Consider the following 25,603-nt stretch of genomic DNA (forward strand, 5'->3'; position numbering starts at 1 on the left):
AAAAATATATTGCATATTCCAGCAGTAGAAACAGACTTATTAAAATATCTCCTTTTTGTTCAGAAGAAATTGAAAGCAGAAAGATGATGCTGTTTCCAAACGTAAAAATTTATAATTTTTTGAACATTGAGACGTTTTTTTTTTTTTGTCTTTTCTGTAATTATTGAAGATAAATGAGCTGCTGATTTAACACTTTAAACATCATGAATATATAGAGACACTAGAAAATCATCTAATGACCAGCTGAACTAGTTAGATTCATCATAACTAGTATCTCGTCAAGCACGGAGGAGATTTAACACTTTAAGCGGACGTGAAGCTTAAACTTCAGATGATTCAATGAAAATGATCCAAATTCATCAGAGGATCTTCTAGACTGTATTTCAGATTCAGAATCTGTTTATTTTGCATCTAATATTTCAATCTAAACACAATCATGTCAAGGTGCTGCTGAACAGCTGAAACATGAATAATGAAACGCAATATAATCAATCAATATAATGGTGTTGAGATTTTGAAAATGAAGAGTTATTAACTCTGTGACGGAGGAGAAACTCACAGCACGTGTTTAGTTGTTGTTGTAGAGTATTTGATACTGTAATCAACTGGATATTTGTGCTTCATCTGTTCATTGTTCAGTCTGAGAAACTCTCACTTTGGGAATGTCTTGGTTAGAAATGAAGCGGATTCCATCCAATTAAAGCTCTGCATTTAAAAAAATCTAATTCGTAGCAAAGCTAAAACCCAAGACAGAAATGAGAGGGAATGTAATAGTGCAATTACTCTCGGGGAAACTAGAAGCGTCGGTTCGTCAAATAAATATTAAAATATATCTGTGCATTCTAGAGAAGTTAATTTCATACGTATAAAACATAGATCTCCTTACAAATCAGGCCGAACACTTCCGCTGTTCCGATTCGTTGATTCGTTGGTCGTGTTTAACGATGAATGTTTTGTGATTCTCGCCGTCCTTTGGTTCGTTTTTGGTCAGATTTTAGAGAAAGAGAGGAGAAAGTTAATCATTTACAAAAGCTGCAAGACATTAGCGTGAGCTTCAGTCTGACGACTGATAATCACTCAAACACACGAAGAACATCGGCTGAGCGTCACACAAACACACCCTTAAAGGGACAGTTCACCCAAACGTCACATGACAGGATAGAAAAATACTGTGGAAGTCAATGGCTGCCGTCAAGTGTTTGTTTGTTTCCAACATTCTTCAAAGTATCTTCTTTTGTGCTTATCAGAAGAAAGAATCTCTTAAGAATCTCTTAAGGCCCGTTCACACCAAAAACTGCAACCATAACTACACACTGAGAAATAAACTGGTGTAGGACTTAATTTGAAACAAATTTTGCTCAGAAATTGCTAATATATTTTACATTATAAAGAAACAGCAAGTGACACATTGAGGTTAATGTGATATTTAGAAAAGTAAAACTTGTAAAACGTACTGCAATAATCTGTTTTATTTATAACTTCGAAAAATCATTATAGAAAAAATAAAAACATCAACTGTCGCTTTAAAAGCTCAAACTCTTTAAAATCTGACGGATTCTGATTCTGAATGTTTTAATTGTTTATCACTTAGACGACGTGTGACCCTGAAGCACAAAACCAGTCAGTCGTAAGGGTCAAAAATAATCTCTCCATTGATGGTTGGTTTGTTAGGAGGACAATATTTGTCTGAGATACAACTATTTGAAAATCTGGAATCTGAGGGAGCAAAAAAATCTAAATATTGAGTAAGTCATCTTTAAAGTTGTTCAAATGAAGTTCTTAGCAATGCATATTACTAATCAAAAATTAAGTTTTGATATATTTACAGTAGGAGATTTACTAAATATCTTCATGGAACATGATCTTAATATCCTAATGATTTTTGTCATAAAAGAGAAATGTATAATTGTGACCCATACAATGTATTGTTGTCTATTGCTACAAATATACCTGTGACACTGATGACTGCTTCTGTGCTGCAGGGACACGTAATGTTCATCTGTGTTATCATAGTTGTGGTTGGAACTCAATATTTTGATAAAATGACAGTGATTATAGTTATGGTCATATCGTCATTAGTGTGAACGGACCTTTAATCTGGATCTGTGGTCTAGTCTTAAACCAGTGGAGATATTTTATGAAAGCCTTCTGGATCCTTCAGAGGTTCCTCCATCGTCCCTCAGCAGTGTGACAGTCCAGTGTAGACGACTGAAAGAACCAGCAAACCTTGAGCGCGCGAGGGAGGAGGCGAAGGAGACTGAGGCAGATTCATCTTCAGCGTATATCAGCTTCACTGCAGGTTCTTGAGGATGCGTCCGTAGCGGAAGTCATAGACGTGTCTGCACAGATACACCAGCTGTGGATCCACGCCGTCGGGGACCAGGCGGTGGGCGGGGCCAGTGCTGTAGAGGGGCGGGGCATCAGCGGGGCGTGGTCGGACACGCCCTCCGAGCGCCGCTTCACCAAGGCACAAAATCTGTAACATCACATGCCATCAGGCTAGTAATACTATCTAATTAATATTAAGACTTTACCTTGTTCCATCATATTTGTTTTTCTGTGTTTTTACAGTGTTGTGCGTTCCACAAACAATTCTGTTGAGTTTATGAACGCAGCGGCCAATCAGAGTTTGGTGAAACTGAGCGGAGCGGTGCTTACCTACAGTACTGTGCTAACGGCAGAACATAGCAGCGGTCCTCGATGCAGGCCACGCTGTTCTCATCCTGATGACGGGACGCGAAGATCTCGTTCTGAAAGAAGACACAGTGACTGATCTCCAGCAAGACCATGATGCATCACAGACGGAGCACAACACAAGTTACGTGATCAGGACTACTCGTTCAAGACACTAGTAAAGTTACACATTACTTTTGAATTTAAAAGAAATTGTGTCCCTGCAGCACAGAAGCAGTCATCAGTAGCACAGGTATATTTGTAGCAATAGACAACAATACATTGTATGAGTCACAATTATACATTTCTCTTTTATGACAAAAATCATTAGGATATTAAGATCATGTTCCATGAAGATATTTTGTATATCTCCTACTGTAAATATATCAAAATTAAATTTTTGATTAGTAATATGCTTAGAACTTCATTTGGAGAACTTTAAAGGTGATTTTCTCAATATTTAGATTTTTGTGCACCCTCAGATTCCAGATATTCAAATAGTTGTATCTCAGACAAATATTGTCCTCCTAACAATCAATGGATAGATTGTTTGTTCAGCTTTAAGATGATGCAGATGACCCTTATGACTGTTTCTGTGCTCCAGGGTCACAAATATCTGAGTTACTTTTTCAAATAAGTATCTCCAGTTACTTTGTTTCTCATGTTTTGACTGACAGCTCCGTGTGTTGCCATGGTGACAGAAATCAGGACTAAATATGAACATTATTTACTTATCTCACCTGCACAAAAACAGATTCAGTTTTCCCTCAAAATGAATAAAAACAGTGAAATGCAAACTCAGAATATGATTCAAATCTGCAATAATTAAATGTTACATTACTCAAATATCCTTTATGTATTTAATCATATTTTATCAACCAATGTCTTTCTCGCTGATTCAATTCAAGCATATTAATAACCAAAAATGACTTTAGATTTATATTTCCTTCAGTCTGAGGCTTATTCATTTCACTTTTGATGAGAAAGGGCTTTTACACTTTGGCCAAACATAGAACTTTCTATAATAAAAACAAACACAGTCCAGAGAGAAAAATGTAACAAAAGTTACACAACACATAAAAAGTAACCAAGTAATGCAATTAGTTACTTCTTTAGGGAGTAGCGGAATATTGTAAAGCGTTACTTTTAAAAGTAACTCTCTCATCTATCACTAACCCTGCACATGAGCAGCACTAATACATTTAAATATATATATATTATATATATATTCATAAAAAATTATTGCTCTTTTGTAAGTTTTGATTGCTTTTATTCATTATTTTGGATAAAAGCATCTGCTAAATGACTGAATGTAAATGTAATAACAGCATGTGCTGACCTCACAGTGCATGCTGGGATCTCTGCCGCCCTGCGTGTGCTCAGGACGATAATACCAGAACAGACTCATCATCAGCTCTCCTGAAACAACACACATCAGATCAGCTCACACAACTGAGGAGCTCATCGATTCAACGTCATTCCGGCCCACAAATAAACACAACAAATAACACTTCACGTCACGAGATTCATGCAAAGCATGCTGGGAGCTGCACAAATTCACAACAAAAATGATTCACTGCATTTACACAAACAACAAGAGCAGGTTAAACATCGAGCAGAGCGGCTGAAGAAACTGTTTACTGAACTGTTTCTTTTGTTACTGTGCAATAAAGCAGACAAACAGCCCATCACTTTATCTGTGCTGCACGCGGGCCGCTTCGATTACTGATGCACGCTGGGTGAAACCAATCATTCTTTTTGAATCAAAATGATTCCTATGTGACTTGTCACCTGTTCTTCTGGGGTCTTCCCACAGAGCGGAGATCTTGGCCACGTACGGCAGTGATTTCCTGTGGGGTCCGGACCGTAACAGCACCGTGTCTCGCACCCGGATCACCTCTCCTTCACGCTGCACTCCTTTCATAACACTGACGGAGCACCGTCTCGTCATCGCCCTGCAAAAACCACAGCCACCACATTCCGATAAATTCTCTGATTGCAAAAATGTTTTAAAGATGATTTTCTCATATTTAGATGTTTTTTTGCTCCCTCAGATTCCAGATTTTCAAATAGTTGTATCTCAGACAAATATTGTTCTCACCACTGCGCAATAACTTTATACTTGTTTATCACCCGACATCCTACAACTGATTTCTTCATTCTTTTCAATTCTATTTTATCTATAGCACACCTGTACTTACAATTTATTACTTTTTGTGGTTTATATACAGACATGCAAGCTCACAAGAGGTCAGAAAGGTGACATAGTTGTGAATATGAGCCTTGTAGGGGGTCTTGGGGTTTTGTGCTCCAGGGTCACATATGTTTTATAAATATGCCTAATGACCATAACAGTGCAAATGACATCAGGAGGCAGAACCGTGCAGAATAAGAGCAGGAATAAGAAGGAGATGGTGAGTGTTGAGAGGAGAGATCTGCTCAACGGTCGTCCAGTCCTTCAATCACTCACCGCTATAAACACCTCCTTCTCCGTGGGGACTCCCACCGGACGCCATCCGTTCGTGGCCTTCTTCTGCGGTCTGGCGCTTGCTGTGGGGTGCTTCTGGCTCACAGCGAGCGAGCCGTGGGATGGTTTGGTGTTCTGAGGGCATTCTTTTGCCCATCTGCCTGCGGTCAGACATGGTGGACAGAAGACTCGGGGCGGCCGGGGTCACTCGGGGCATGCTGGGACATCCGGAGACATCCTCTTCTAAAACAGCAGTCAAACACACATCATGAGAAACGCTACATACAAACACACATCTCAATGTTACAGTCAAGTTTTGGTTTGTTTATGGTACAGCAGGAAGAAAAAAATAAAATAGCTTTTTGTTATTAAACAGTGGTTTACTGAATAAAGCAGGGCTCTGTCTTTAAATAACATGTATGTGAGCTGCAGTTTATGGTGCGGTTGAAATGCATCGATTTTTAATGCAAAATAATGCACATTTTACCTTCATGCAAAATGAAAACTTGCATTAATTTCGAACATTTAAAGATAAGGATAAAACTAAGAGTTATGCAAGTTATGCGATGAGGAAAGCATGTCTCAAATGCATTAAACCGCACATGCCTCTGACAGAAGACTACCTGTAGTGTCATGAGAGTCGGTGTGTTCAAGTCTTCTTTACCACAGCGTGTCGTGTAAGTCACACTGGTGGGAGCAAGATGGCAAAGTACTATTTCTAACAAAAAGATAATTCAACTCAACTTCTACAAAACGACGAATAAACACTGGTTGTAGTGTGATTGAAAATTGTTGTTTCAAGAATGCAAACTATTCGATTTATCTTTTATATGTTTTTTTGTTTTTAGCTTTTTTATGTTTCTGTGTAGTTTATTGTATATGGGGGAAAAAATTATTAATTTTACCAAATTACCATCAATACTGACGCTGTGTCCGTCAAGCCACTGACTCCTTAAAGAAAGCCTTCTTGGGAAGTTATATATGTATATAATTAATGCAATTAGTTACTTTTTAAGAGAGAAATGCAATCTTGTAATCACCAGCAGAAATCACTAGCTCCAGCGTGTATCGTACCACAGAGCTGTGACACCACAGACAGATATACTTCAGTAACTAGAAATGGCCAAACCGCTCCCTCCTCCAGTCTCTGAAATTCTTGCACTGATATGTTGCTCTCCATCACGCAGCGCTCTCGTTAGGATGACAAAAAAAGCTTTAAAAGTTACATTTCCAGACTGCTCTTCCTTAGAGCTTGTCAACGTCAAAATAACAGCTGGCCAATCAAATCAAAGTAGGCGGGGTTTACTGTTCACAGAAGCAGAGCACGCGTGAAGCAACAGTTTAACATTGAAAGAGCGAAGTGAGATGATCTGGACTATGTTTATGTTTTTTAATTCTTGTGACATCCCTAATATATATATATATATGTGTGTGTGTGTGTGTGTGTCCCTGCAGCACAGAAGCAGTCATCAGTAGCACAGGTATATTTGTAGCAATAGACAACAATACATTGTATGAATCACAATTATACATTTCTCTTTTATGACAAAAATCATTAGGATATTAAGTAAAAGATCATGTTCCATGAAGATATTTAGTAAACTTCCTACCGTAAATATATCAAAACTTAATTTTTTGATTAGTAATATGCATTGCTAAGAACTTCATTTGAACAACTTTAAAGATGATTTTCTCAATATTTAGAATTTTTTTTGCACCCTCAGACTCCAGATTTTCAAATATTGTATCTCAGACAAATATTGTCCTCCTAATAAACCACACATCAATGGAGAGATTATTTATTCAGCTTTAAGATGATGCATACATCTCAGTTTTACAAAACTGACCCTCATGACTGGTTTTGTGCTCCAGGGTCAGATATATAAATGAAAGCTGGTCCCCCAGAGTTCAGGACATGGTTACGGTCTCGTCGTATCATTATGTTGGTGAGATGGTGAAACAGCACATCACAGAGTGGTCATCCTCACCTGTTTTAATGGGACGGCTGCAGCTGGAGAAGGAGCAGGTCCGGCTGGTGACCGGCTGCACTGCGCTGAAGGCGAATCCTCGGACCCGACAGGCCTGGCGGCAGCAGAAGGCGGGGTGTGGGATGCGGCTCAGACTCGGCCCGGGGTGAGCGATGTGGACGTAGTAGCTGGAGCAGCAGGGGTCAGCGCACAGAACCAGGCACTCGTGCTTGACCCGGTGCTCCTCGCCGAGGAAGAGCGCCAGATACTCCGGCGGACAGCAGAAACACGGACTCAGCTCCGCCTCCACCGGCTCCTCCTTCACCAGCTTCACCGGACGGTATCCCAGCATGCTCTGGTATCCGGGTTTAGTCAAGCGGTGGCTCTCCGGACTCAGTTTTGACTCCAAGCTCCTGCTTTTGCACACTTCGCAGGCGCCTTGTGATTCCGGCTGTTGTTTCTTGGGCTCCTGCGCTGCTCTGGGTTTGCAGAGCGTCGTACTGTGGGATCTGACCCTGTGCTTGTTTGCGGTGGAGCTGGTGAGCTTTAGCAGCGCGGCGGCGTTGAGTCCAGCCAGGCGTCGGGGAACAGGAGCGTACAGACTCTCTCCAGCCTCATCCTTCGTGGGGTTTTTGGCACGTCTCGGACGTCCTGGGCTCTTTTGGAGCAGGTCTTGGTTTGCTCTGTAGTGGCTTGTTTTGCTTTCTTCGTGAGTTTGGCACTTGGCGGTCTGTCTTTTTTCTCGAGCAGAAGGCTGTTGAGCGCCTCGGCATTGAGCGACGCCAGTCTACGTTTGCGTGGCTCCTGAGCTGAAGGTTCATCGGAGGTTTCGAGGCATTTCTGCAACGGCTCCCTGGTGTTCTCTGCTTTCTTGTGGGCTTTTTTTGTCTTTTTGTGCTCTGGATCTCTGCTGGGATCCACCTCGCTCGTCTTGGTCTCATTATGTAGGCGAGTGAGCAGAACGTGACAACCCAAGGCCTCGCTTCTTCCTCGTAATGGGTAGAGCTTCCGATGGCGCTCACTCGTAGCATTGGACTTCCCTTTCTTAGTCTTACTCTCATCCATTTTCATTGAACGCTTTGCCAAACATTGACTCCCCTTGACTTTCTTGGCCTGCACAGGCCAGCTCCGCCCACTGTTTCACCATGTGACCAGCTTTCCACGTGGCCCCGCCCCTCGCTGCGATATCGGCCAATGGAAGTGTTTTTCCGAGCATGGGTCATCACATGGTCCCGAGAAGAGCTACGGGATACAGAGGATCTCAAGTTATTATCACAACACTCATGAACAACAGACCAATCACAAGGTTTTCTGCAGGTTTAAGAAAGCAAATTTAAGACTTTTTAAGACCATGTGAATAAAATGTAAGGGAATTAATAGAAATGTGTTTAAAATGTAAGGATTTGGTTTATAAGTAATGAATATGGTCTCTAAATCATGTGAATCTTCACATATTAATAACTCGTTATTGTACGTTCTGATCACACTGCTCAAAAAGAGATGTTCTTCAAAATATCTAAAAAATCCGCAAATCAGGATACATTGGAGATTTACTGGAAATGCAAATATGAAGGTTTTGTTTTCTGAGAAACAGATAAAGTGAGTTTATGATTAAAATGAGAAAAATATCTGCCAATGGAGTTTTCTTTAGAGGAAAAAAAGTTTATATTTCTGACTCCCCTGGCAGATAAAAACTCATTTAATATTTGATCAGTTCCTCAGAAAACAAGACTCTGTATCTTCATTTTGCTTGATTCAAGGATGTTTAGATGTTTGTACTGGAAAACAAGACAGAAATACTGAGGAAGAGATTTATTATGTAACATTTAATGCCAATTTAAGACTTTCTGCTCTGATTTAAGACTATTTAACTGATTTCATTTAAACGCTTGTTTACTATTATTTTCTCAGTGGATACACAAAATGAGAAATTGTGAATTTTGATAGCACAGACTCAACAAGATTATTTAACTCTACTTTTACAAAATATGCATGAGGTGTTTTTAGATGTTTTATCAATTTATGAAGGTTCTATAAATGTAATTGTTACATATTCTATTGTAACTGTACAACACTTTTATATTTTGCACATACAACATCTTATTGTAAAAAAAAAAAAAAAAAAAAAAAAAATCATTCCATTTAACCATTTTGCTGTTAATGCAGATGATGTATTTGAGTTGTTTTCTGGACTTTGTTCATGTGTTGTAAAAGCGATCTTTCAGACATAAACTTGAGCGCACCAGTAGAGCAGCAGTCATACAGACGACTGTTACGATGTTTTCTGTCTTTCACCCGTTCACTTTTACTGGAGCGCCTGAGACGGTTCAAAACATCACTTTGAGCACCATATGTGTTTCTAATAGCATGAAGATCACGTGCTTGAATTTGGAAGCAAATACTAGAATACTACACTCACTATTTATGCCATATGTTTCTATTGAGCTCAGAATTCATCAAGAATATGAATTCATGTATGTGTCTCAGTCCATGAAACAACAATCCTGCATCTTTGAGCAACCGATGTGTGTCCCTGCAGCACAGAAGCAGTTTTCAGTAGCACAGGTATATTTGTAGCAATAGACAACAATACATTGTATGAGTCACAATTATACATTTCTCTTTTATGACAAAAATCATTAGGATATTAAGTAAGCATCATGTTCCATTAAGATATTTTGTACATTTCCTACCTTAAATATATCAAAACTTAATTTTTGATTAGTGATATGCATTGCTAAGAGCTTCATTTGAACAACTTTGAAGGTGATTTTCTCAATATTTAGATTTTTTTTGCACCCTCAGATTCCAGATTTTTATTTCTTCAACCTTTAAACTGAACTGCAAAGACGCTCGAATGTAAACAAACGGTGACCAGCTATTCTCTGCTGTCGGGGTGAATCGTGACGTAACGCACGTAAGCGCGAGCGGAGGGCATTTAAAGTTCGACGCTGAACCTGGCGCGAGCTGTTACCTTTACGGTTGTGACGTCACGCCGTTTATTAGTTCATGACGTCGTCGCGGTGTTTGTTGTTTATTAGAACGCGAGAGGCCTGACGCGCTCCTTCAGCAGAAATAACGCCCTTCCTCAGCAGCAGCGTCGATGGCGTTAACACGAGCTCTGCTGCACGCTCTCAAGTTAGGGCTCGCGTCATTGCGACGCAATTAAAGCGCTGCGTGCGGAGATCAAACGCGTTCGCGCAGCGCGAGAGGTTAAACGCGTGTTTGTGTGCGCGAACACTCACCAGTTCAACGCGCGGTAAAGCGTCGCGGTCCCGCGGGTGTTCGCTCGTCTAATGCTGCTGTTTCTCTTCCTGCTTCTGCGAACCAGTAACACACACACATGCTGATCCTGCTCATCCAATCAGCAGAGCGCGCTCTTCGGCTCTACAGTACGCTTCAGATTCGGCGTCAAAGTGTCAATAACTGGGAGCTGAGCACGCGGTTATAACAAAGCAATCAGCGCTTATAAACGTGTGGATATCATTGCATTAGATATCACAAATATACAAGCTAAAGCCTGTGTCTGCTTTAATAAAGAACAGTCGCTGCTTCCGGAAGGGAAAGAGAAGAAAAAGAAAGAAGCTCGAGCATGTAGCACTTTATCAGAGATGATGTGCCCTAAACAGTGTCCTGCACTAATATCGGCACTCTTGGTAAACATGAACAAAGAGAAAAACAAATCTGCATCCTTGATCTTTTCATTCACAAAAAACTCTTAAACCATTCACTGAAGATGTAATTTAACTGAAGGTGTGGAGAAAGTCTTTTGATGAAATAAATGTTTTTCTCCAATGACTCATTTAAATTCTCACCATATTAAAATGAGGTTGCTATAATTTTAACAGTTGTTATTGATTTTTGACACGAACAACACTTTAGCTCTGCATCCTAACTCAAGCTACTGTCAAATAAAAGTCATATTGTTATTAATATTATCAGACAGGCAACATAAACCTGTTTCTGGATTTGAAACAATATCACTATCACAAGAAATCACTTTTTTCTATTAAGATATTTATTTTGTTAAGGAAAATTAAGCAAAAATCTGGCTTTAAACTTAAAAGAAATAAAGATTTGAGATTTATCGTGATAATTACTTTTGTGCCTGAAGCAATAAGTTTAGTTGATTTAGCAGTTTTTCTTGCATATTAAATGTATTTTGAGTGTGTGGTGTGTGTGTGTGTGTGTTAAGAGAGTCTGAACTGATTCATTAATAAAGCTCTAAACTAAACATCACCAGCACATAAGCTCTAAACAGGAATAAAAAGATTCCACAGATTCATCAGGTGACGTACAGAGAACAAAATTCAAAACAAAAAAATTATACTGCACAATAATTCAGATTTTTGGCAATGTGACAATCTTAAGCTGTAAAAATGTATCTGAATGCATCATAAACAAACATGAATTAACAATAAACAAAGGTTAATGTCTAAATGATTCTTATTTACTCTGGAAAAAATGGTAACACCTAAGATAACTGGATTTATTCTAATCAAATTATTATTTGGCATCACATAATCAAGTTAATTTATACCAACAGAACTATTCTTTATAGGTTTAATATGTTAAAACTGCTCTTTAATCAACAATCACAGGTTACCAAGCGTGCACTTCTTATCTTAAATCAAGGACATGGATCATATTTACTGGATTAACTGGACAATAACATCATAATATGCTGAATGAGAAGTAAACGCACAAGGAAAACAATGACCAGTCAAAGGACATTGAGAGAAAAAAAACAGTAACTAATAAAAATGACAGAAAAACGACAAAATTACTAAAACTAACTGTAATTAAACTGTAAAAATAAATAAAAAAATCTAACTCAAAATACTGGCAAAAACAATAATAGGTATAATAATCATAAAATATACATGATTTAAATATTAGAGAATTTAATTAGGATCTTTTATATTAAACTAAATGTAAAGGATATTATTTCTTTAGAACATCAAAATAATGCATTGTGTTGTTTTTATTTTATATAAATGTCACAAAAAATCATATTTTTATACTAAACATAATATAAATATGAATGAATAAATATAAATAGAATATAATATATCACAACTATCTAATTAGAATCTTTACAAATGAAGCGGGCTGACTGTGAGGTAGTATAAAATCATATAACTGGCTAAAAATGAACTATATACATAAAAAAACAAACAAAAAAAAAACCGTAACTAATAGAAAGGCCAAAACACTCAAAATTACTAACACTAACAGTAATTAAAATGCAAATTAAACATAAAAATCTAAATCAAAATATTGACAAAACAATAATAGTATCTCCAAATAACCAAAAATTTATATTATTTAAATGTCAGAGAACTTTTAATTTGGATATTTTATATTAAAATAAAATTAAAGGATAATTTTTGTGCATTGTGTTGAGACTTTCTGTTACTGTTTTGCATTCGATGGTCTCAGTTCTCCAAAGAAAAGACACAAATCTCATTGTTATATCAAACTTCTGAAACTAATCTAATGAGAAGCTTCACAGATGAAGCGCTTTGATGTTGAGCAGAGTTGTTGCTGATTCTGTAGATGTACGATGCTGGTGCTGATGAAGATCTCCACTCTGACCACAGAGGGACGGTGTGCGGTCAAGCAGGGTCATGGCCGTCAGGATGGCCAGGGCTGGAACGAGATCTCCTGGACACCTGGTTAAACGAGCACTGGAAGAGATCGTACCGGGACAGCCCGGAGACGAGGAGCCACCGCGCCGCAGAAAACAGAGTGAAACACGGCCGAGCGCAAGACTGTCCATGAGGACGGGCAGGTTGGCCCGCGTGTGGATCTAACGTCCCGCAGCTTCTGATAGCGGTAGATGCTGATGAGAACCGTGAAGAGGATGCTGGAGATCTCCCCGAAGATGGTGAGGAACTTCAGTTCCTCTGCAGCTCCACACACTTATCCTGCGAGACGAGCGCGAGAGCAAGATGTTCGTAAACGTCCACGATCACGATCTCCTCCAGATTCGCTGTGGCCAGTCCGAGGAGAAAGATCTCAAAGGACTTCAGGCCAGGCGTCTGAAGGATGGAGAGGTGTTTCCTACAACGCCGAGGACGGAGATGACGATCCTTCAGAGCCAGAGGATCCGCAGAGGTTTCTGTGACGTCACTGCGTCCTGTTTAATCAGAGCTTGGAGGTTTCTGTGACGTCACTGCGTCCTGTTTAATCAGAGCTTGATGAGAAGCTGGTGTAACTGATGCCTTTGGTGTCCTTCACCTTCATCCATAAACACCGGCTTTAATATTGGGGTACGTCCACCCTTTTGCAGTGGCCCGCACTGACCTGAGCTTGACCCTGATTATGATGATAGTTATCCAGCAATATCACCACCCCTTCTAGACAAATTTTACAACTTCTCTCTTAAATATTATAGTTATGATAACGGTATTATTTACCACTGTCATCAAAATAAGACATTTAAACCAAATGACAGACAAATTGTGAAAGATGCTATATTAATGAATTATGATTTATAACATAACAGCTGACAGCGTTGGTTTTATTTGTTTTTATACCTTGATGATTTATACAGTAAAAGTACATTTACATTTTTTACATTTAGCAAACGCTTTTATCCAAAGAAGCAATAGAAGCAATCAAAACCAACAAAAGAGCAATAAAAAATGACAAAAAAGTAAATAAATAAATACCTGAACAGGTCATAAAGCGCTGAAGCTGGTTATGATTGACAGGAGTCTCACCTGAGCACATGCTCGTCCTCATCTTTTAACAATGTTTCGGAATGTTAATGTTATCAAACTGATCTGTGTCATTTTTATCAAACACTGTATAGACAGAAACCAAGTAATAGCACAAAACATCACAGAATTCATCAAATCGATCTTCTTCTTCTGAAACGTGTTGACCGCCGTTTTCCCTCCAAGAGATGACGTCACTTCCGGGAGGACGCCGCCGCGCTGGGAAGTGGATTTTGTTAGTCAGGTAACATTAAAGGGATTTAACAAAAGATAGATATTTTTTTTCAAACATTTCGACTAAAGAAAAGAAAATACAATTAAGAAAGAAATGGATTTTTGTCAGGTTTTATCGTCAAACAGTTAAATTATTAACGTGAGCTGACGTTACATAACCTTGTAATAATCAAAGAAAACGAATGTGATTTATATCATTAAACTGTAAAAGACTGTGAGAGATTAATAATGTAGCTTACTGTAGGAATAACTCTGCCCAAGTTATTTCTGGTGAATGCAGTGAGAAAACGCTGAAATAAGGCGCACCCTCAGTCACCGGAACGCCTCGCCATTGGTCCGCGTGAGAAAAACAGCGCGAGCGGGGAGCGGTGGCGGTGAGTGATGTCACGTGGCCACCGAGCGCGGCGGATCAGTTGGTTTGGGAGGCATTTCGGTTAGGAAGCACGGAATCCGCCGAGGAACGCCACAGACGCCCCGGGATGAGTGAGCCCCGGAGCCGCAGAGCTGAAGCGAGGTGAGGTGAGGGATCGAGAGCGCGCGCGTGTTTGTTGACTCGAAGCGCTGCTGGCGGACTCCCGCGTGCACGAGCTAGAAACTAACTAGAACTAGTTAGTCGACTAACCTATTGCGATGCATGGCTACTTGAAATACGCGCTGCACAGAGATCCTTTGCTCGTTTGGACTGTAACAGAACAGTACCCGGATAGTAAACCTGGTCCGAGTCCACTTGCACAGCGGAACAGATCCGGTTCAGATAAAGCGGATCAACCGATCCGGATCCGCTCCGGTGATGAAGCGGCTCTAAACCTAATCTGAAATAGAGCTGACACACATTATATAGACTAGATTGCTCTATAAAAGCTTAAATATTCCATATGTCTCCCTAGATGTTCCTTGAGGTTCACAAAAAAAAAAACTTACAAATCATTCAAAACTTGAAAAAACAAAGCTTTCCTTGTGCCAATAACAATGAAAAACACGGTGTAAAAAGTAATTACATGAAAAAAATTAAATGCAACCACAAAATTGTAAAAACTTTATCTCAAAAAAGTAAATTCAGTTCTTTAACTTTGTAAAGTTGATCTTTAGGAATGAATTAGTTCAATTCAGCACAAAAGCTTCATTATTCACGTTGTGTCAGCTTGATGTTGATTTAATAAAGTTTAATATCAGTGAAAATGTTGCGAAATTAATACATTTTAAAAGAGTTGATTTGGCAAATAAAGCAGCTCTGCAGAAAACAGTGATATAAACCTCAATTCAGTAGTGTCAGTACAATCAGATCAATATTATTCCTGAATATTCAGTGTCTATTAAAGGGGTCATATGACGTTGCTAAAAAGAACACATTATTTTCCACATACTGTACATTATTGTTTCTCCTCTGTGTCCCGTCTTCTGAAACACATAGATTTTTACAAAGCTCATCGTTCTGAAAAGTGAGGTGTGCTCTGATTGGCCAGCTATCCAGTGTGTTGTGATTGGCCGAATTCTCAAGCGTGGTGCCCCTCACATACTGTGACGGTGTGTGTCCTGGTCAGAACACCAGACGAGACAAAAACAATAAAAACCCATTACAAACAAGCCATTTTGTAGCATCCAGTGGAGACATGAGTTACTGATTATAATGACTTATAACTGTGTGTTTTTACGTGTTGTTTTTGCATACCCGCGCTGTATAAACATAAAACCATGTCTGCATTTGTGATCAGAGAAATGACAAACAAAAAGCGCTACTCTACACTGCTCAAAACTCACGTTTGAATAATCAGTGGCAAAATCTTATCAAAATATGAAAGTGTACTTACAGGCTGTGAGACAGAAGCGCCAGACTGTCCCACTTTACAGAAACAGCCCACACTGTAGGCTACTCTCCCAGCTTCAGGAACAACACACACTGCGCCGGCAGCAGCAATACTACACCGAGAAATCAAAGTTACTCCCTCCTTTCTTTGCATGAACATTTGGGCGGCGTTATGCAAAATCTTCCCACATACTGATGTAGACATGTGCACGAGTCTAAACTTTGATAAAGATATCTCTTTGGGTTTGAGACTTTATGCCAACTTTACAGATCTTCTTTATTCACCAAGAGCTTGTAACACACTCCAAAGAGAAAGGAACATTTAAAATCGCAAATCATATGACCCCTTTAAACACCAGCTAAACACATCCAGAGGTGACAAACTCCTGCAGGAGCCTGAAACGAAGGAAACACACCTCGGGAGAAACCAGGAGCAGTCAGCTCCGCTCTCGTCTGGATAAATGAAGAAAGATGGTGTGACACGGGTTCAGGCTGCAGCACTAGTGAGATTGTTCCTGCTCCTGCTGCTTGAAGATCAGGAAACGATCAGGTTCTTTTAAAAGCCCTGTTTACACAGGACTAGTATGACCCGGTGACCTCCAGTCATTTGTAATAATTGCGGAGGTTGTCTGTGATCTTAATCCCGTGCGGATCGTCCATGTCTGTAATTTATAAAGTAAAAACTCCCCCGCAAAACACCTACCATATTTCACCGAACACCGAGGTCCTGTGATAATACTAGTCCCGTGTGAATCAACATCTCGGGTCGTATATCATTTTTCGAGGTTTTTGTTTCCTGTGAGCTTTTTATCCATCTTTCGTGAAGAACGGAGCTGCGTCGGAGTGTTTAATAGTGTTTTGGGTGCTGTCATCATATCACTACACCATATAATGTACAGAAAGAGAAAGCTGAAAAGGTTTTGAGGTTAATGTGTTACAAATAAATCAAGCATAAAGCTTGAGAAATTATTTGGTGAAATGACACAGTGCACGAGACTATATTAGTTTAATTATAAATAATTTAGTAAAAAATAAAAGGCTAATTGATTAAAATCATGAAACATTTACAGTCTATCAACAGTTTATTAAAAAGTGAATGAAAGTTATATTTTCAGGGCCGTTTTATTTACGCAAATAGTTTTTTTTTTCTGTGCTTATTTTTTTAGACTCAGTTTTTATGGTTTAAATCTAATTTTAGTAATCACAAAGCATGTCCAGTTAATTAAAAGAGTTAAACTTACGTGATTTAATTTTTGTCCTCATCCTGTCAGACCCACAGTTGCATGCTCTCTGTTTTCATTTTTCATGAATCTGTTGTAATCCTTCGATCCGAGCATCATGAGGGTGTTCTGTCATCCTGTCTCTGTTTTTGTTTTTTCCAGCAGCTTCCGATGCTGAAATCAGCCGGGTGGTTGTGGTGTTTAGATGAGCCGAGGTGTGCAGCGATGGAGAGCACAGCAGAGGGAATGCTGGGAAACGATGATGGGTCCGAGGCGTTGAGAAGCAGCGGTGATGGTGTCGGCGGCGTCTCGGTGGACGCTGGAGAACGAGTCGGTCTGGAGCCGCTTCCACAGCCTGGGCACGGAGATGATCCTGACGGCGCGGGGCAGACGCATGTTCCCCCCTGCTGCCGCTTCCGTCTGAGCGGTCTCCAGCCTGACCTCAGCTACTTCCTGATCCTGGACATCACGCCTCTGGATGAGCTCCGACAACCGCTGGACCGGGGACACATGGGAGCCGCAGGGAGCCGGCGAGACGCACCTCCAGAGCCCAGTGTGTTTCAGGGATGGAGCGAGTACTGGCTTCAAGATAAATCAAGATAAAATTCCTCGCGGTTCGTATTAACGTTACATATTTGACATCATTTAAACCGTATTTAGGGCTGGGCGATACAATTAAAATCGGAATTTTTTTTGAGAACATATCACAGATTCTCGTTTTTTTTTTTTTAAAAGATATTTAACTAGTCAACTTGAAAATGTAACTACAACATGATTCAAGTAACTTTTTCTTTATTAACTTCCTCTAGTTAAAGAAAATTATATTCAGAGAATTTGTCATAAAGCGACGTTTTAAACATCAGTCTCATGTGCACACAGCAGAAGAGTCGTTTTTCGTTTTGTGTGAAAACTCTGCGGAAAGCTGCGAGGTTTTAAAAGAGTGCTAAGGGAATTCATATATGAAATAATTAATTAAATGAATCTGAAGGTTCTGACTGTCTTCGGTCTTCTTTGTTTTCATCTCCGCTCCATGTAATACCTAATAAAGTAGTGTTTTTATGAGAAACGGCTGTAATTCTGCTGCTCCGTCAGCGCCCCCCTGCTGTCAGAGAGCGGATCTACAGAGACTCTCATTCAGTCTGTGAGCAGTTTCTGTCTGGACGGTTGATAAAAAACAAGTTTATCTGGATTCTACACGCTTAAACTATTGTGTGACGTCTCTAGTGTGTTTCCATCCGGACTCTCCGGCTCGGGGTCAGCGCTGGATGGACGGGGCCCGTGTCCTTCTACAAGATGAAGCTGGCGCACAGCTCTGAGGATCCGGACGCCGCTGTGGTTCTGCGTCCCATGCACCGCTATCAGCCGCGGGCTCTACGTGGTTCCGGTCAGCGACTGTCCCGAGCCGGACGCTCACGTCTTCACCTTCCCCAAAACAGCGTTCTATGCGGTGACCAGCTACCAGAACCCGCTGATAACCCGGCTCAAGATCGACTGCAACCCCTTCATGCTGGCGTTCAGAGAGGACAACAGGGTTATAACTCGCCTCATCCAGAACAAGCTCAAGCTGGCTCTGAACGGACGCCCGGCGACGCCCGCTGACCGAGAGAAACACTGCAGGTGCATGCTCTGTTTAGCTCTGGCAGACGTACATTTATGTGTTTAGGATAACGTCTTTGATGAATCATTCGCAGTAAGATCAGGAACACAAACGAAGAAAGTCAATTTTGGGTCAAACGTTTTTAGAACCATTTTATTTTAATCCATTTAAAATTTTAGTTATCAAAAAGCATGGTTAATCAATTAAAATAATGAATCATATACTATAAAATTTATTAAAAAACATTTTTTTTTTTTTTTTTTTTTTATTTTTTTTACAAATTTATATATTTTTTTAGTTTTATTTCTTTCCATATTCAGTTTTAGTGGTTAAATTAAATTACTTATTTAGTATAAATAAGGTCTAATTTGATTAAAATCATGAAACATATACAATTTAACAACAATTTATAAAAAAAAAAAAAAAAAAACATATTTTTAGGGCAGTTTTATTTTTTCCCAAATTAATTTTTTTTCTGTCTGACTCTGTCTGTTTTAATGGTTAATATAAATTTTAGTAATCACAAAGAATGGCCAGTTAATTAAAATAGTGAAACTTACATGATTTAACAACTATTTTTTTCCAAATCCTGTTGTGCCACATACCAAATATGTAAATCATGTAAATGAATCATATCTGTGCATGAATTTAGTGCTATACTGTGGTTTTAATTGTTCATTTAACCTCTTTTTGTTTCTCAAGAAGAAAGTTCTGGGTCATATTTCACTGCAGAAAAGTTCTTAATGCAAAATTTAATGACTTACTCCTGTGCTTTGAAATACATGTCCCTGCAGCACAGAAGCAGTCATCAGCAGCACAGGGATATTTGTAGCAATAGACAACAATACATTGTATGAGTCACAATTATACATTTCTCTTTTATGCCAAAAATCATTAGGATATTAAGTAAAGTTCATGTTTCATGAAGATATTTAGTAAATTTCCTACTGTAAATATATCAAAACTTAATTTTTGATTAGTTATATGCATTGCTAAGAACTTCATTTGAACAACTTTAAAGATGATTTTCTCAATATTTAGATTTTTTTGCTCCCTCAGATTCCAGATTTTCAAATAGTTGTATCTCAGACAAATATTGTCCTCCTAACAAACCACACATCAATGGAGAGATTATTTATTCAGCTTCAGATGATGCATACATAATTCAGCTTTCAGATGATATAGAATGACTGGTTTGGTGCTCCAGTGTCACGTGAGTTTCGATGAGACGCAGGCTGTTGTCATCATGAGTGTGTTTGATTATGACGGTGTTTCTTCTTTTGCCTGTAGCTCGACGCACACACATCATGAGTCCAGTGAAGAGGGAAGGAAGCGGGCGTCCCGTGATGAGACGCTCGTTAGAGATAGATCAGCCCCTGAATCAGCTGATGAGGTGACTCTGGGACCGTCCCAGAGCTCCGAGCCGCACAGACCTGGGGTCAGCCGCGGTGTGAAGCGTGTTTACCGCAGGGGCTGGAGGAGTGGCGCCAGGAAAGCCAAGGCTAAGTGGTGGACTAACGTGAAGCACAGATCTGCTGCGGTCAGCCCCCCCGCGGACACAGTGTCCATGCAGCCTGACCTGGAGCACGTGGACGGCCTGCTGTTTGTGTCCTTCACTGCCAAGGTATGAGACACCAGCTGCTATATCCACTAGAGGTGTAACCTTCGGCGCGAGCCTCGGGTCAGTTTTACACACTTCACTGCATATTAAACATCACATGTGCACCAGCTGGCTATAAAGAACAGAAACGCATCAACTAGTGCCTGGTTTGGAAACATGTAAATGATCACTACAAAAATAGAAACTGAATGCAAGATCTGGAAATAATTCTAAAAATTGCTATTAGTGTTTTTTTTTTCAGATTCTGATACATAGAGAACAGGATTATACTGAATACAGATATTAAACCAAGACTTCCCACAGCAGTTACTCAGAAATGAACAGCACTGGTGTGTTATGCTCTGCTCTGTGTCACAGGAAGCGCTGGACGTTCATGTTGGACACATGAGGAGATCTGTGGGAACACCCGCCTCAGCTCGAGCGGAGGAAGCCAGCGTGTGCTGCAGGTGTGTGAGCGTCTGATCCGTGAGCGTCCTGCCGCTCTGATGATGAGGATGATGAGCTCGTGTGTGTGTGTGTGTTTGTGCAGAAGCCGGCGTGACGTCTGCAGACTGGATCTGTGCGCAGGAGCTGGTCTTACTGCAGCAGCTCCAGCAGCTGAAGAACCGGCAGATCATTCATCCTGTGCTTCAGCAAGGTGAACACACGCCAAACCTGCACGGTCTGAACGTGATGTGCTGGATATCGTCTGCTGTAACGATGTGTGATTCAGTTTCTGAACTACTCGTGCTGCACGTGACGGGATGCAGATCAAATACACACAGCGCTCAGAACCCTTCTGCGGTTCGTCTTTTGCTCGGTTATTCTCTGGTTTATTCATTTCTGTTTTGGTTCCTCCACAGTTGGGCTGAAACTGAATCTTCTGGATCCCGCGGCACCCATAGACCTGCATATCTGGGCGTTGCTCTGCCTCTGCCTTCACCTGTCCTCACACTCATCCTCTCGTAAGCAAAATGATGAAGATTATGGCTCTGTTGTATGTGTGCTGCTTTTATTTTTGCTCACGTTTAACTAAAGAACTTACTTTAGAGTGACGGAGTCTAATATGAATCATCACCGACATGAATGAGATAAACATAAAAGCTCTCAAAAGTAAAACGTGCTATTAATGATATATTTGATTATCTGTCCGTTTTGTCTGTGTCCAGACGACGCTTTCGTTTCGCGCACTGGGAAGACGAGGGATCTGAGCAGGATCAAGGGCTGGATGGAGAAGTTTAACCCTAAGAGCACAGCTGGCAGTAAGACATGATTAAACACAGCTCCTTCACTGTAGAGATGGATCCTCTGAATGCATGGTGATTCTCTCTGGAGCTTGTATTTCAACAGCAGATGGCGCTCTACTCTAGTTTTTATCCACACACTCAAACACTCAGAATCGTGAAAAATCTCGATGCTGAATCATGTCTCGATTCGCGATGCATCGGTTTATTTCCCCAGCGCTGCTTCGTTTATTGGCTTGCCGTGTCTTCAGGTGTGATTTTCTCTTGTTTCCGCTGCTGCTCAGGCTCGGCCGGTCACTCGGCGTTCTCCTCGGCTCTGCTGGACGAGTATCTGGAGGCTGAAGGTCAGCGGATCAGTGAACGCGCCGCCGTGTTTTCCTCCAGCGCTCCGTCTCCGGTGCTCTATCAGCTGCCCGTCAGGAGCAGCAGCTACGTGAGGACCCTAGATAGTGTGCTTCAGACGCGCAGCTCTGCCCCCTCCGGAGCCCGTGACAAGCGCACTAAAGCGTGGCGATCCCGACGAGGTGTTAGAACGGCTCCCGAAGCCTCGGTGCGCTCTCCCTCGGGCCAGACTCCGGTGGAAAACGCAGCGTGTCTGAAGAGCCTCCTCAGCGTCCGGCGGCGTCCAGCGGAGCTCACTCCAGACGCAGGAGAAAGGTACCGGCGGCGCAGGCGAACGCTGAGGTTCAACAGAGACGCGGTGGACGGAGCGCAGTCCTCTACAGTCGCTCAGAAGCAGACGGAGCTGCAGGCTCAGGAGGAGCAGGCCGTCTCTCTCGGACAGAGTCCCACTCACATCAGCGCCGAGAGAGCCGGCTTCGCTCTGAGCTCGCTGCTGACCGCTCAGGTGCGTCCACTCTCTCACACACACACTGGGGCTGGCAGAAACTAAAATCTAATTTTGTACTTAAATATTATCAATATTTGAATTATTTGACTAAAAAACACTGCTCCTTTAAGCATTTTGAGAGGGGAAAAAACAGCCTAAATTATTAAGCTGTGCGTTACATTATATTATTATATTCAGAAATAATGTAGGCTAAAATAATTGTAAATAAAAGCACAAAAAATCCTCTAAAGTTGTATTTAGGCTAGCTGTGCTACTGTAAAGAAACAGGATTAATATGTTTTCTCCAGTGGATTATCAATAATAGGCATTAGCACAAGATTTAATATAAATATATTGTTTAGTTTTGTCAAGCTGGGATTAAAACACCTTGTCCCCTCATTAAGAGTATGTGCCGAAGTGTTAGGATGATGTTGAGAGGCTGATCTGTGCAGAGAGCGGAGAAGACGCAGCGGGTCGGGGACGGTGTGTGTGGGAAAGACTTCTGCCGGCTGGGCTGCGTGTGTGAGAGTCTGAACAGAGAAGTGCGAGGATCCACTCACTGCAGACGCGTGCAGTGCATGTTCAGCTGCGGCTGCTTCAGACACAAGATCCTCCTCGTGCGCTCCGAGACCAGCGCCGGGAGCCTGGTGGCCTTCCGTAAGTCTGCACGGGACAAGCACTCGTTCACAGAGAATCTGCGTTTTATACTTTCAGGTTTAATTAGGTACATTTATTGTGTTGATCTTGTTTTCATTCTTTATAGGTTTTAGTTTTCAGTACAGCAAGTTATATTAAATTAAAATCAGAAATGTTTTGTACTAAAAAAAACTAAAACTTGAATGAATAAAAACTATATGTGACCCTGGAGCAAAAAACCAGTCATGAGGGTCAGTTTTTTAAATTGAGAAGTATGCATCATCTGAAGCTGAATAAATAATCTCTCCATTGATGTGTGGTTTGTTAGGAGGACAATATTTGTCTGAGATACAACTATTTGAAAATCTGGAATCTGAGGGAGCAAAAAAAAATCTAAAATATTGAGAAAATCATCTTTAAAGTTGTTTCAAATGAAGTTCTTAGCAATGCATATTACTAATCAAAAATTAAGTTTTGATATATTTACGGTAGGAAATTTACTAAATATCTTCATGGAAACATAATCTGTACTTAATATCCTAATGATTTTTGTCATAAAAGAGAAATGTATAATTTTGACCCATACAATGTATTGTTGTCTATTGCTACAAATATCAAATATACCTGTGCTACTGATGACTGCTTCTGTGCTGCAGGGACATATATAGACATTTAAAATAAATACTAAATCTAGGGCTGGGCAATAAAAAATAATAAATATTAAAAAAATAAAAATTTATTTAAAAAATTTATTAAAAACAAATAATCAAAAAATAAAATCTCAAAAAAAAATTTCAGAATGTTTGACAGATTCTTGATTTTTTAATGATTTTTAACTAGTCGACTTGAAAATGTAACTTCAACTTGATTCAAGTGTTTTTTTTTTTATTAATTTAGTTAAAGAACATTCTGTTCCGAGTGCAGCATGAAGTTGTGAACATGATGTTAATGTTAAATATCTTTGCAGAAAAGATGCATGAACTACAGCACATCTTGTACAAACCTGTCTTATACATATTATATGTTCAGAAATAATACTTCAGAAAGATTGTCAGAAGTCCAAGGTAATTCAAACTCAAGATGACTGAAGGTATAACAGCAGTAGAGTATTAATAACTATAAACGTTCTGTGAGAACAGCATCAGCTTTCAGTCTGTCAGCGTGATGCAAAACATGAAATCTCAGACACACAGTCGTAGTTCTGTACAGGATTATTATTCACCTGCGCTGCTTTCCATCGTTATTTCTGTGTGAACATGGACGTGTTTGACTGTTGTGCTCTGATCTCCACTGACGGATCGGAGTGAAATGAGCTCGTGACCGCAGGTTGTGTGATGATGCATCTGTTGTGTGGTCACGCAGCCATCGCTGGCCCTGGATCAGACGGCAGGCCGGAGCCGGCGCTCAGAGTCAGCATGCTGTGGAGGAGGAGAGCGGGGGAGAGAACGCCCCCGAGCCGCTCTTCACTCCCAGAGCCGCCGGAGCGCCGAGACCAGCGCAGCCCCATCTCATGCCCCCGCGCCGCGGCACAGGCCTCAGGTCAGCCGCTGCTCATCAAGGAGCTGTTTACAGACCGAGCTTTCAGTTTTTATCATAGTTAGTCAACTTGTCCTGTTTTAGTTTTAGTTGAGTTTTAACTAAATATCTGAGAATTTCTGTCATATTTTCATCTTATTGTATAACCTTTAAAGTGATAAAAATTACTGTTTTGCTCAATTTTAACTCTTTCCCCGCCACAGTTTTTGAAGAAAAGTTTCCAGCCACTGCCAGCGTTTTGCTGATTTTCACTAAAATTTCATGACCCCCAGAATATTTTGTTGTATGAATATCTGAACATGCAATGCATCGAAATAAAGAACCGACCCTCTACTTTCAAACAAACATGCAATGCATCGAAATAAGGCAAACAAACAGACCGACCCTCTACTTCATTTTAGCTTCAAGCATTCTTTTTTTTATCAACCCTTGAGTGTAGGTAGGTTTCATAAAAAAAGCAACATTTATAAGCACAAAGCTTTATCAGATGCTTCATCTGGATCATATTCAGTAATATTATCAAAGCAAAGCTGCAGTAGATGTCCCAAAGCTTGCACACTTTCTGGATCCACATTTCGCTGGTTAACATCAGGCAGTTTTTATTTATATGCTGTTAGTGTTGATGATCATGTTATTTTTCATATGCATACGCTTACAGATGAGATCGTTTGTTTCTGCGTCTTCCTCGTCCTGTGTTTTTGATCGAGTGACTCTAGACTCATTCAGGAGATGCGTGTCAGAGAACACAGAAACCAGGAAAATCACGTGTTTGGCAGGGAAAGAGTTAATTGCAGTGATTATTTTGATTTGGGAAATTTATTTTTGCATTTCATCAGATGTTGCTCTTTCAATAATAAGCACAATCAACAGAATATTTCTCGTATGTGTGGTTTATCTGACCTCATGTAGTGTATATAACAGGATATCAGTTAGAGGCTGAATAAACACTCAAGACTCTGACACTTCTCACTATATTCAGATTGTTTTAGTTTTCTGTGTTTCTGTAATCAGTTTTTTGTTTGTCCTGATCACAGGTGCAGGAGACGGAGAAGGATCCGGTGTACCTGTACC

General features: G+C 40.3%; 2 protein-coding genes and 1 long non-coding RNA gene across 3 annotated transcripts; 2 read left to right on the forward strand and 1 right to left on the reverse strand.

The window, feature by feature from the left end:
- Positions 1 to 2,245: 2,245 nt before the first annotated feature.
- Positions 2,246 to 8,197, reverse strand: LOC122141040 (bromo adjacent homology domain-containing 1 protein). Its single transcript, XM_042746858.1, is given in 10 exon segments — positions 2,246 to 2,398; positions 2,401 to 2,476; positions 2,659 to 2,750; positions 4,013 to 4,092; positions 4,465 to 4,591; positions 4,593 to 4,628; positions 5,144 to 5,288; positions 5,290 to 5,383; positions 7,129 to 7,755; positions 7,758 to 8,197. Coding segments are annotated over 10 exon segments (1,800 nt in total). The 5' UTR covers positions 8,173 to 8,197; the 3' UTR covers positions 2,246 to 2,290.
- A 12,537-nt stretch (positions 8,198 to 20,734) lies between these two features.
- Positions 20,735 to 21,219, forward strand: LOC122141041. Its single transcript, XR_006157506.1, has 3 exons — positions 20,735 to 20,754; positions 20,838 to 20,945; positions 21,151 to 21,219. It is a non-coding gene; the product is annotated as an uncharacterized LOC122141041 (long non-coding RNA).
- Positions 21,220 to 21,369: 150 nt separating this feature from the next.
- Positions 21,370 to 24,612, forward strand: LOC122140972 (MAX gene-associated protein-like). The gene is made up of 4 exons (XM_042746544.1): positions 21,370 to 21,400; positions 21,816 to 22,378; positions 22,813 to 23,017; positions 24,359 to 24,612. The coding sequence occupies exons 1-4, from the start codon at positions 21,370 to 21,372 to the stop codon at positions 24,595 to 24,597; spliced, it is 1,038 nt and encodes a 345-aa protein (XP_042602478.1). The 3' UTR covers positions 24,598 to 24,612.
- The last annotated feature ends 991 nt before the right edge of the window (positions 24,613 to 25,603 follow it).

The sequence above is a fragment of the Cyprinus carpio genome, chromosome B20 (genome assembly GCF_018340385.1).
Source record: "Cyprinus carpio isolate SPL01 chromosome B20, ASM1834038v1, whole genome shotgun sequence".
NCBI lineage: Eukaryota > Metazoa > Chordata > Actinopteri > Cypriniformes > Cyprinidae > Cyprinus > Cyprinus carpio.

Bases quoted from the DNA above. Each gene is read 5' to 3' on its own strand.
- LOC122140972 (XM_042746544.1), top strand. From the start codon at position 21,370: ATGAATGAGATAAACATAAAAGCTCTCAAAA. The intron at 21,401-21,815 runs GTAAAACGTGCT...GCTGCTGCTCAG, and splicing joins AAACATAAAAGCTCTCAAAA to GCTCGGCCGGTCACTCGGCG. The intron at 22,379-22,812 runs GTGCGTCCACTC...TGATCTGTGCAG, and splicing joins GCTCGCTGCTGACCGCTCAG to AGAGCGGAGAAGACGCAGCG.